The following is a 12,666-nucleotide window of genomic DNA, read 5'->3' as shown; positions in this document are numbered from 1 at the left end:
ATCCTGCTGTTTTCACAGCTTTATTTTTTACAGTGTTGATGCAGAGACTGGAAGAAAAGCTACTGGGCTCTATTGGTCCTGGATCACCTCGGCACGTCACAGCACACAAACGAGTGACTAGTGACTTGTATGGCAGCTGTTTTCAGTGTAACATTACTTTTTCACAACAAGAGCCCCAAAACAAAGCTTCCTCTGTGAACTTACGAGCTGTGAGCGGGAGAGTATCTGGCTGACGGTGAGGGAATCTTCCTCTGACGACTCGTCCGAGTCCTCGTTGGCGATCCTGCTGAGGCTGGGCATGCTGCTCGACAGCTGACTCTCCTCCAGGGGCTGCAGGTCACTTTGGTCCAGGCTGTCCATGGAGCGTCGCCGCACGCCCCAGTTAAAGTTGTCCACCGTCTCTCCCTGTAACAGAGGACATGGTCTTTAAGTTTACAATAAAAAAAAAGAAAAGCAAAGTCTCTATCACACAAACAAGCGGTGCATGTTCAGGGAGGGTCTTCTTGAGCACATTTAGCCGAATTTATCAAGACTCTGAGAACAAAATATCATTATCGTTATTTCAACGGCTTAAATCCTACCACTCAAAGTCAAGTTAATCAGAATAAAATAAATAAATTAAGGATACAATGGCTGGATGGTGCTTTAACATGGTTCCTCCAATTGTAACACTAGATGGCAGTAAAACCCTATTTGAGATTAAGATTTTCGGAGAGACAACAACAAACAAAAAAGAAGAAAAGTACTGGGTTGGAGTGTTATACCACTGGCAAACTATTTAAAATCTCACACCCCTACATACATTTTTTATAATTTTTTACACCAGTTAAGGTCCAGTGTGCGACAGTTTAGGTCCAGAAATGGAATATGCTTCTGTTGTTCACTGCACTCACTCACTAATTAATTAATTAAGCTAATAATTCACATAAAACGAGCTTAATTCAGAGAAACAGAAGCAAACGCAATACACTTCGTTAAATAACTGTTAAATGGATGCCTTTCAAGGACATGTATTTCAATGGCGGCTGTAGCAGAGACGACGCGACAATGATTTTTCTCGTCTCGTACATGAACGTAGCAGAATCGGTTTGATTTAATCACACGGCATGCACACACACGTCGCTCCTCACTGTCAGTGTCACAATTCACTCAATTATCAGTACAAACACACACTTATTTTATTTTTTTAAAAACCCACTGCAAATAAAAATGTTGCATCACTAAACGTACCTGTAGCTCCTAGATAGCAAAGAGAATAAACAGACAAAAAAAAAAGAAAAGGAAAACCTGTTACACACAGCAGGCAGAGCTGACGCAGACAGAGTCAACAAATAGTGACAGTAGAGGAGGAAGACGAGGATGAATCGTCTTCAAACCTCCTCCTCCGTCGTGAGACTCACCTCTCCGTCTTCCAGCTCCACGTCCAAGAAGTCAAAGTCCCTGAAGACTCGGAACTGCTGCTCCGACGTGGTGTCGTCCATGTTGTCCGGTTCCCGGGTCCCGTCGTCAGAAGACACCAGGCTGGGCTGATGCTCCATGAGGTCCAGGTCTCCACAACTGGAGAAGATCACCTACGGAGAGAAACCAACCAGTACAAAGATTGTTTTTTAAAAACAGTGGCGATGTGCTGAGAACTCACAGCTCTGCTAAAACGAGGCGAATCTTACCGAGGGATTTTTCGTGAGGCCAACTTCTTGTCCACACAGAGACAAAACATGCACCAGCTTCTCTCGTGTTCTTTTCTGTAGAACGAGAAGAGAACATTGAGATGTTTAAAACCAAGTTTTCAATGTGGATCATTTTCTCCCGCGTGTTTTAACAATTTTAGAGAAATCTATATATCCTTATATAGATAGTGTTATAAATTATTTGTTTTTTGCTCACTTAGTGCACATTTTTCAGGGTTCCCACACCTTGACTGACATCAAATCCAATGACGTTCCAGGAACAAATTCAAGGATAGAACATGCTGAAATAGCTCAAGAGTGTCTTTGTCCATGGCGTCCACTTTTATTGATTTGCAGCACGCTCTGCATCTGGACAAGTGTTTGTCCTTGGGATCTTGGGTCAAAATCAGTCTTTGTCATTTTCTTTGGTGAGACAGAGATCTTGGAATTTTCATATCCATGGCATCATGTCGTCATTCGCTCTCGTCTCTTGCTTAGCGTTACTCGCTCATGGAATCTCACGTCAACGACGGAGAGAGAGCGATGACAGTGTCCACAAGACCGCTAGTGACTCGACCTTTGACATGCGTACATCAAGCAATGCAGGGCGTGAAACAGTAGGTGGCGTCATGACAAACAAGGGAGACTTTTATCTAAATATCAACTTCACTTTTTTCTTGCACAAAATTCAAGCACTTTCAACAACCCTTGTCCATGTAGGGTAATTTTCAAAAACTTACGGGTCTTTAAAATTAAAAAAAATTAAATAAATAAAATTCACAAACTTTCAAAGATTTCAAGGACCCGTGGGAACCCTGTCTAAGTTTTAAAAAGTAATGTTATTTAACTAATTGAATTGTTTAATTCAAGTTCAATAGCACCACACTTTCACTCTGAATACAAACGTGCAAATTAATACTACACTTTTGTGATTTTACTGCCCTATAACACAAAAAGACATGAAGACAAACATGCTCACCTGTGAAGACTGAGGCCTCTTCCAGCTGACCGGCACCAGGACGTTGTTGACCGTGGATCCAGACGAGGTAGACGAGGTGCTGCAGGTCACTGTCGTGCTCCTGCTCTTCACGTCATGGCCCGGCGAGCGCTGGAGGATGTCGTAGCGCCGGCCAATCACTGGAGTCTGAGCGCATGGACGCACACAGACACAAACACAAACAGAAAGACCGACACGTGAATGGAAGAACTCAGGGAAAGCTTCGTATGTCCATGTTTGGGGCTTCACGGCAGCTCCTGCTTCTTTTGACATTTTCCAAAATAAAGTGACATTTCATCGGTATTTGCAGTTTTTTTTTTTTTTATTCCACTTGGCATTCCAGGTGCATGAAGCAGTTGAGGGAAAGCAAAGTGGTCTAAAAATAAATGAGGTTATTTTAAGGAATATCAGTGGTTTTTCCAGAATGTCTCAAGTTTAAACACACAGTCACACACACACACACACAGTGTTTGGCTCTTCACTAGAACCAACTGAGCCCCACACACACACACACATTCACACAAAGGACGTCAGCAAAGAGCTGACATCATTTCCTACCATTCATGAACAACACAAACAGCTCACTGTTCAGTTCCCACACATGCACCGCCCTGTCTGTATCTCTGGCATCACTTTCAAGCTCCACGCTGCTGCTGCTGCTGCTGCTGCTGCGGCTAATTGTGTTTACCATTTGAGCTAATCTCCAGAGGTTCAGTTAAGCAGAAATGTAAGCATTATAGAAAAAGTGGCGAAAGAAACGTTTCCTCTCACCACACCCTGGAAAATACAGGAAGAAACGAGCCGTCTTCATGCTCACAGGGACAATGTCTCAGTCGCTCGAGGCCAACGTGAGAGGAAGAGTCTCTAACCTCAGATATGTCAAAGTGGAAATCCAGAGTTTTCCCGGGCAGGGCCTTGGTGGATCGCTCCCAGACGCGGCTCATGTCCTCGTAGGAGAGGTCGCTCTGCGGGGCCGAGGGCTGCACCAAACTGGCCGACCGGGAAACCACCAGCTTCAGGATATTTAGTGCTTCCCTCCAATGGACGGTCTACGGGCACCAATTCAACCAGTGGATGCAGAAACAAACACACATATTAAGAAATAAACAACCTAAATCGAGTGCATTTATTTGAATTCCCCTTTATGGAGACATGTGCTCGGTCCTGACAGTAGGAAGCTAAAGGAGAAATAGAGTCAGTATGAGAAGAAGCTCGAGGCCTGTGGCAGAAAAGCAGACTGTTTATAGACTGGGTGTGTCTACAACTTTACTGCGCTGACACACGACAGCGTCGCTCTTTTTTTTTTACAAAAGGAACAGGGAACACAAGACTCACTCACACAGTGTGTTGGCTAAAGATTTCCACTGATCACATCGAATGTAACCTTTCCTTTTTTCCCCTTTCCATGCACACGAGAAAACATTCCCTAAAAGTCACAGCAGCAATAAAATAGTTTCATTTTCACCTGCACAAACTTCTCGATCGTCTTGAGCACTTCTACGTTGAAGGGTTTGGCTTGAATTCCGCTCAGGTCCATGTGACTCAGGAGGCTGTAGATGATTTGTAAAAGTGTCTGCTGCATACTGGGGAGGCCTTTCTCCAACAGCTGTTAAAACAGAGTTAAAACAACACTTATTTTCCTTTAATAGCATTCATATTAAAGCTGCAGGGAGCAACTTTTGGTGATGTATGTTATTTGTCATTTGTAAGACGTTTGTGTTTTGCAATCGTCTCCTCTTATCAGCTTTTGTCTTGACAAAAAACAAATCACTTCCTGTGTGCGGCGCAAGAATTGGCGAGATGAAACAAGAGAGAACAGTGGGGAGATGAACTCCGTTGACAATGGTTTGTACGCATGCACGTGTGTTTGTGTTTAAAGGTTACGCAGTGCAGCTTCAACGGTCAGAAAACAAACATTCAGCCGATGAGGCGACACAGACCTCTGCCATGTACGTGACCAGGCTGAGTGCGATATCCGAGAAGGCCTCGTGAAGATAGCGACACACCACGTTGACCCAGGAGAAGCAGTCCCGCGTGTAGGCGTGTGTTTTATACAGAGTCATGACGTGAGCGAGGTTGGACAGCTTGGCGTTCTTCTCCTCGAGGCAAACCTACACGCAAGTGAAAGGACACTGGGTTTAATGATGAAAATTATATTATTTTCTTTAAGACACGAAGAGGTTACAGAAATGTCGAAGGAGACAAACCTGAGCGATCCTCTCAGCAACATCTTGACAGAACGGCGTGGGGCCATCAAAGTTCTGCACGAGGTGTGGAAGCAGGCAGAGAACGTTCAGAGGGAAACCTGAAAGATGAAAAGGACAAATTCATTGTAATATTTGGAAATGAAATTATGAGGCCACATTTAAGAAAATTAAGTGTGGCACAGACGGATGTAGACGCCTCATCATGTGAATGAAGATATACACCAAAAATAAGTGAAGTTAAGTCATAAAATTACAATTTAATTCTTGTAATATTATATGCAACTCTTTTTTTGTAATATTATGACTTTCTAGTAATATTACATATGATTTTATTTTCATAATTGTGTGACTTATTCTCATTATATTATCCACAACTTTATTCTTGTAATATTAGGGCTTTTTCACGTGTTATTATATACTTTGTTCTTGTAATATTACGAGTGTGTCCTATAATATTGCATACAAGTTTGTTTTTGTAATATTAGGACTCTATTTTTGTAGCATTAAGACTTTTTCTCTTACTATTTTGTGTGATTTTATTGTTGTAATCCTAGGGCTTAATTCTCAGAATAATACAACCTATTGTCTTAATATTGTGCACAACGTTATTCTAGTTATATTATAGGATTTTATTTTCTTAGTATTATGACTTTTTTCTCAGACTATTATATGCAACTTTATTGTTGTAATATTGGGGCTTTATTCTCTTAATAATAAAACTTTTTCTCATAATATTAGAACTTTATTCTTGTAATATTAGCTCTATTGTAACTTTAATCTTGAAATCTTCAATATTTTTTTCTGTATGACCCTAATACTCTATCATATGTACCGTGTAAAACTTTGCATCACTTTTGCTTTACCACGTCTTTGACATTTAAATTCATGTCATCAGTCTTAAAACCATCATCGTACCTATGGCTTGTGACGTGTCCACCACGGGCACTCGCGACACGGGCGTGAGTTGGCAGAAGAGCTGAAGTGTGAGGTCGGTGGTTGACAGCGACGTGAAGCCTTTGAGGAGCAGCTGCTGGAGTCCGCTGAAGCTGCTCCATTTCAGCTGACCCTGCAGCTTCTCCAGCTTCTCCCGGTTCTCCTGTTTGTCCAGCGACATGTGGCCCAGCAGCTTCTTCAGCAGCCTCAGCGACATCTGATACTCAAACTCAAAGTCCGACTCCATCAGGGACACGGCCACCCAGAAGATGGTGGCCAGCAGGTTGCTGGGGTGGTTGATGTTGCTCGGGTCGTTGACGTTGTCCTTGGACGAGGACGAGCTGCAGGTTTTAGAGCAACACATCTGCTGCTCGCAGGCTTGGATTCGGTCCAGTGTGGCGCTGCGGGGGGGATCCGACCACCGGTCGGCCTCGCCGAACTTCTTGGGCACAGAGGAGCTTCTCTGGTGTCTGATCCTTTTCTGTCTTCTGAGGTTGATCTGCCCCGTGCTCTTCCTGTTGGACAGCACCTTTAAGCTTGTCAGGAAATCTGGAGACGAGGCTCTGGATTAAAGAGACAGAACATATTAAATAAATTCATTGTTTGGTCTAATCTGACCACGTTTATTGCTTTCTTTAAACTGAAGGATTGTGTTTTTCATCTTTCATCAACTAAAAATGCTGATCAACACTTCAGAGTGGTTTATTTAATTTCAACATACTATGCTGTTCCCGGTCAAAAATGACAGTTGTAGTGAATCCAATCATATTATGTTCATCCATCAGATGGAAATTATTCTCATACAGACAAACATTTAGGCGCAAAACTTCAACATACTTCAAAAAAATCCCACACACATCTCTTTCTCACTTGGTACAGGAATCACAGGGTGCCTCATGATACGCGATACATGGTCCACGATACCAATAACATCACGATACAATGATTCAATGATGATCGTTACGTTGCAAGACAATAAATCACAATATCGGTTTAACTGAATTAAACAAATCATCTGTGAAAAGTTAAAAGTGCAGGATCACATTGCACGAGGAAGGACGGCGATATATCTGTCCTAGATTTTCAAAGTTTAGAGACTGTTATTGATCCACTCCTACATGAACTGCAACCTCATGATAAGGGAACACTGCCTCGTGGGTGATTGTTTTTGGGCTCCCCAAACAAATTTGCAGAAGTTTTCCAACCTTTTAGATAAGAGGTTTGTGTATACGTTTTTAAACAACATGATTTAAACAAGATTTATGATTGTTTCAGCTTCTTAAATGTGAATATTTTCTTTGCATGTGTATAACAAAGAAATCATTAAAAGTGAATCATTTTGGTTTGTGGACAAAACAAGACATTTGAGAACATCATCATCTCCAGGTTTGACAAACACTGATCAACAACGTTTTCTGATATTTTCTGGACAAAACAATTATTCGATTAATCGAGAAAATAATCGACAGATTAATCGATTATGAAAATAATCGTTAGTTGCAGCTCTACTTCCAATCCACCCATCAGCTCAGCCTTTATATTTCCTGTTTCCACAGTCACTCATCACAAGATCGTAACGGTCAACTCTCTGGTAACGTCACAGCTCTCCTGAAAACATTGTTTACTCTAGCGTCTACTTGCTGCTTGTTGTTTTGCATTTCGCATTTTTAGCTCTCTGCCGTGTGAATGCTGCCACTGACGCATATCCTCACCCTTGTTTGGAACTGATCACTGACTCCACTACCTCAACTATTTCCCTCACATTTGTTAAGCCTGCTCTTGGGTCCTAAACTGACTCAGGTTCAGGTTCAGTGACGTGAAGTGTCACATTAGACCATGAGGACTAAAATAAGACAGGTGGACATAAAAGCGAGGAGACACAAACCTCGTCAAGATGGACATCAGATCATTGTTCTTCAGACATTCAGCCAAGTTGTCCACCACAGACTCCAGCGTGAGCAAAACCTCCATCACGTAGCCCTGCAGGACAGAAAAAGGACACCATAACACCATTAGACGTCTCTAATCCTCACACACTGGACATCACATGTCCACACACTAACCTGCACTTCTTCTCCATGTTCACCGACCACTTCCACCAGCCGTGAGAGCAGGTCTGACACAGCATGGGCGGAGATGGGCTGCCGCAGAGCTCGAAACACCTGGAAGGAGCGGCCGGCGTAGTGACGCGATGAGCTGCACAAGGCCGTCTGCAAGGCCACGTCACTGAGCTGCTGCTCCAGGTGGAAATCTAACGAGGACAGAGGGAGAGAGGGGGGTGTTACCGTGGTGGAGATGATCATTAATACAGTATTTGCTGTCGCGGGAACACACTGAGGTGTTACCTGACTTGGAGTCTTTGAACACAGAGACCACGTGGCGCAGAAAGTTTGTCAGCTGCACGGTGCTTTTTGAAATATGGTTCTTTGGTGAAATGTCTTCATGGCACCACAGTGGCCCGTGAACTCTATAAAAACAACAAAACACACAAACATAAGATCCATACAGAGGTCTGCTATAGAAAATGTGCTTCTGTTTTGCCTGACTAAAGCTATTTTAAAGGGATGCACAATATTGGACGGGATATTTGGGCTGATAATGACACGGATACATACATATAGACTGTGGATTGTTTTCTTTTTGTGTGATATCAGTGACATAACATGGAGTGATATAACATGCATTCATGGAACAAGTACTTGCAGCGGAAAACCTGTTTTCAGACTTTACCCGGCAACAAGAAACACTATTTTCTGATTGGTTGAAAGGTTGCTAATTGAAGACAGCTGTATGAATGGACTACGCAAAGCAATCTGCCTCTGCATCATCCATTCATAAGTTACATAGGTGCGGTAAGTTTTATCACTTCTCAGTGTGAGAAATGTCATGTGTGGTGTGTGAACTTACTGAAATTAGAGCTGAAACGATTAATCGATTATTAATTGACTACTAAATGAATCGACAACTGTTTTGATAATCGATTAATCGCTTCGAAGCTTTTTTTCATGATTAAAACAAGACTTGTTGATTGTTTAAGCTTCTTAAATATGAGTATTTTCTTCCTTTCTTTGCTCTGGATAACAAAGAAATCATACAAAGTTAATCATTTTTGATTTGTGGACAAAACAAGACATTGGAGAACATCATCATGTCCAGGTTTGACGAACACCGATCAATATCTTTCAAGGTTTTCTGACATTTTATGAACCAAGCGATTAATTGATTTATTGATAAAATTAAAAATGATCGTTAGTTGCAGCTCTAATTGAAATAATTGGATATATGTAATAATGTAATATCGGCCGATACTGATGTTGTGCAATTAATATTGCTTATCCCTACTATTTTAAAGCTGTAGTGTGTTCACTTTTAACCATAAACAAAATTCCATTCCATTACTTTTAGGAGTGGATTGATAACAATGTTTCAAGTCCAATACTGATCAGAGAGAGGCGAAATAATAACATCAATAATCTATCAAAACAATAATAACATTGAACATTTTTTTAATATTTATGCCCTCAAAACGGGAAAACTTTAAAACGGGTAAAATTAATTCTCATGATTTCAATATCAATTCAAATCTGCTCACTCTTGCACTATTCACACAGCACCACTAGGTGGTGATCTCCCTCATAAATACAGTAAATCAGTGCATTAGAAGCTAATTCCTCTCTCTAATTTTTCACATCACTGGACATGATCCTGACATTTGTGTACCTTGTGGATAAAAACTCAATGAGCTTGTTGGTCTTGTCGTCCATTTTACTGGAGGCCACCAGCTCCTCCACCTCCTGTGACATGTCAGGCAGGTTGTTGCTGCTGCCACCGAGGCTCAGGCTGGACGACGTCGAGGACGAACTCAGGCCAGAGTCCGGGACGGGAGACGCCTGACACTCCCGCAGGAAGTCGAAGCCTCCTGGACACAACAGAGGAACAGGACGTTTCGAGTTTGCGTCGCTGACTGCAGCTGGAGATGCAGCAGGAGTTAGAGCAGAGAGAGCAGCATGACCTGTTTTAACAGGCCTGGAATTCAAATACATCTATAGTGGACAGTGTTTATTTAGTGTGGTAGAACTGTCGAGGGGAAAAACGTGTTCAAGTGTTTTCTTTGGCTCTCCGCATTCCATTGTTATCACTATCTTGAAAGAAATCATATATTTAGCTCACACTTTGTAATTCCAACGGTCAAACTGACAAACATTGCAGAACGTCTAGACGTTTGCAAAAAAAACGATCGCGGAGGGGAGGAGGGGACCATGTCCAAGCTTGAGCAGATGGCCCCAAATTGGGCTAAAGGATAAAAATAGCAGAAAGGAATGCTTTAATCAAGACCCTTGATGTCATCTGTTCTCTGTTGTGCTTTTAGTACAGTATCCAAATATGTTCTGCCTTGATAAGAAACTTATCTATTCTCTAAAAGGAATGTTACCCCTCCCCTCCTGATGTTTATGTTAGACAGAAGGAAGCGCAACGAGGGGCAACTGCTCCGATGACCAAACCTGCTTCTAGTGTTAATTATATACAAAATGTACAAGAGAGCAAATTAAAAAAAGTGAAGTAGAAGGTTTTTTACCAGAGGGTAAAACCTCAGGCTGAAGGCTTGGTTTATAGGTGAGGGTTTTGGTGCCGTTGATCCCCCGTGTCTGCAGTAAGACAGAGGCGATGTCCTGGAAGTTGTTGTTACAGGACAACGTGATGAGCAGGTGGAGGAGGAGACGTTTGCTATGCTCAAACACCTCGGGACGGTAGTGGTCCATTCCTGAAGAGACAGAAACAGATGTTTGTTTTCAGGTTTTTTTCTTCCGTGCTGTGTTTCATAGAATTGATCTCAAAGTCTACGCTGGTTGAAACTGAACTTCTACATGAAGCGAAAACTTCAGAACAAGAAAATATGGGATGCCTGTCTGATTCGCTCAATATTCTCTAGGGCTCAGACAGAAAAATGTGGCATGAGACACTTTTTACTGCAAATCCAGTCAAAAAAGTTCCTTTTCAGATGAAGGACGAAGCAAACAAACAATGATACCTATTTCTGTTCATGATGAACAAACAAGAATAGTAAAAAAAGATAAAATAGTAAAATAGTAAAATACTAATAGTAAAATATTGACTCCATGTTTATTGATAATCTGAGGAAGAGCCTGTTGTGCTTGAAACATCAACTGGCATTTGAAATATAAACATTGAAATGGAAAGGTGAAATGAATATTCTACTTTCTTTTGATTTATATAATCATGAAGTCATTGGGTTTTCATTGTAGCTGCACTGGGATGATATATTATAGGTGTGAACTTACCCAAAAACAGCGCATGTAACAGTAAAGGCAGGTGCATGACCCAGTCCTCTCGCACACTGTGATCCACCACCATCTCTGTCATGAAGATGACCGCGACATTACACCTAACAAACAAAACAAAACAAAAAGGCATCACGTTTGATATTTGTCTCGAGTTCCATTTGACAAGAGAGTCAGAGTGAGCGGATTAGCAGTGGTCTCACCTGTGTAATGGTCCTTTGGGAGTGATGGTCTCTGGCAGAAAGTCCACAAGTGGAGCCCAGCATCCTCCATTCAGAGGTATGGGCAGTGGGTGGGGCTTATTGGTCTCACTGACAACCATCAGCCAATCAGCGTAGGGAGGCAGAGGTTCACCTGTTACACCACAGAAATACATTTGTTTATAAAATCACCTTCATTTATGCATCAATATTCCACTTTGAATCCACAAAGGTTGCTGTAGCGTCCGGTCATCAAAAGGAGAAGCTTTGACTGACAGTGGAAAAGTTTTAAACAGAAAAACAAAGATAAGCTAACAGACATAGCAGTTCACATAACTAGACTTAAATTTTGAAAGGTTACGTCCAAAATGACCTTGTTTCCACTCTGGACTGGTGCTAATATCGCTTTAAATGTGTGCGTTTTCTTCTTAACTTTTGTTTGTCTAATTTATCGATTTATCTTCTGTCTTTGACACCGTTTTTTGCGCGTTAGCTTCGCTCTTTTTTCGCTGCTAAATTGCATTACTAACGTGAGCACACCCTTTCACAATAAACTTCCGGTTAAACAGGAAATTACAAAAATAACATTATAATACACAAGCTGGATGACAATCGCTAACTTTACACATTAACAGCTTCGACGAAAAAGGCAGAAGGTGAGTGAGTGATTGAGTCTTGTACTTCTATCGCCTTTAAAACAATTATAAACTGATGCAAACATATTGATGGGTTCTGTATTCACTTCCTGCCAAATCAGGGGCCTCAAACTGAAACTGTGCACCTCTAGTGATTTAAAATTAAAATTATATCACGATTATCCAACCTACGATGAAGAAAAAACACCAGACTTTGACACTGTAGGTGTCACATGTACAGAAACATGTTCAGCCGATCACAAAAAAACATCAAATTTACAAAAGGAGAGAAAAAAAAAATGTGGTGTGTTACAGTGTCGTCAGACTTATTCTTAGGTCACTGCTCCAGTGCCAGTTCTCACAGACTCCACAGGCGTTGCTCATACATTATCAATGACATCAGGCCCAGTCACCATTTTTTATACCCTCCACCCTGGTCTGTATATAACACACTCACCAGACTATGACCAGCACAGATTATCACAGGGGCTTCTGGAGGATGAGGAGTGGAAAAAAGAAAAAAGAAAAAAAAATACTCACTCTTATCATCGTCGTAAGAGCCTCCTGAGCTGTTACTGTAGCGTGACTCCAGGCGGTTGTGAGCTCGCATTATGTGGCTCAGCCTTTAAAAGAAAACAGAAAAAACCAATCAACTAGGGATGTGATATTATGGTCACAACATCAAGGTAATAGCAATAAAAAAAGGTGTGTGAAACACACAATTTGT

General features: G+C 41.6%; 1 protein-coding gene across 11 annotated transcripts in view; it reads right to left on the bottom strand.

Annotated features, from left to right (window-relative positions):
- frya (furry homolog a (Drosophila)) overlaps positions 1–12,666 on the bottom strand; it is a 65,405-nt gene that overhangs the window by 9,178 nt on the left and 43,561 nt on the right. For 6 of the 11 annotated variants that reach the window (XM_044031620.1, XM_044031612.1, XM_044031617.1 and 3 more), the window contains exons 36-53: positions 12,480–12,562; positions 11,308–11,458; positions 11,105–11,208; positions 10,381–10,566; positions 9,525–9,723; positions 8,150–8,271; positions 7,868–8,055; positions 7,690–7,784; positions 5,787–6,367; positions 4,872–4,969; positions 4,605–4,775; positions 4,130–4,270; positions 3,534–3,713; positions 2,647–2,811; positions 1,668–1,742; positions 1,401–1,571; positions 1,231–1,239; positions 205–405 (exon numbers count right to left, since the gene is read on the bottom strand). In XM_044031620.1, coding sequence (XP_043887555.1) covers positions 205–405; positions 1,231–1,239; positions 1,401–1,571; positions 1,668–1,742; positions 2,647–2,811; positions 3,534–3,713; positions 4,130–4,270; positions 4,605–4,775; positions 4,872–4,969; positions 5,787–6,367; positions 7,690–7,784; positions 7,868–8,055; positions 8,150–8,271; positions 9,525–9,723; positions 10,381–10,566; positions 11,105–11,208; positions 11,308–11,458; positions 12,480–12,562 — 2,920 coding nt within the window. Of the gene's footprint in view, positions 1–204; positions 406–1,230; positions 1,240–1,400; positions 1,572–1,667; positions 1,743–2,070; positions 2,245–2,646; positions 2,812–3,533; positions 3,714–4,129; positions 4,271–4,604; positions 4,776–4,871; positions 4,970–5,786; positions 6,368–7,689; positions 7,785–7,867; positions 8,056–8,149; positions 8,272–9,524; positions 9,724–10,380; positions 10,567–11,104; positions 11,209–11,307; positions 11,459–12,479; positions 12,563–12,666 lie in introns of those variants that run through there. The other 5 variants (XM_044031614.1, XM_044031616.1, XM_044031619.1 and 2 more) reach the window with 2 other exon arrangements.

The sequence above is a fragment of the Solea senegalensis genome, linkage group LG8, assembly GCF_019176455.1.
Source record: "Solea senegalensis isolate Sse05_10M linkage group LG8, IFAPA_SoseM_1, whole genome shotgun sequence".
Classification (NCBI taxonomy): domain Eukaryota; kingdom Metazoa; phylum Chordata; class Actinopteri; order Pleuronectiformes; family Soleidae; genus Solea; species Solea senegalensis.
This window is presented reverse-complemented; position numbering and strand designations above follow the sequence as displayed.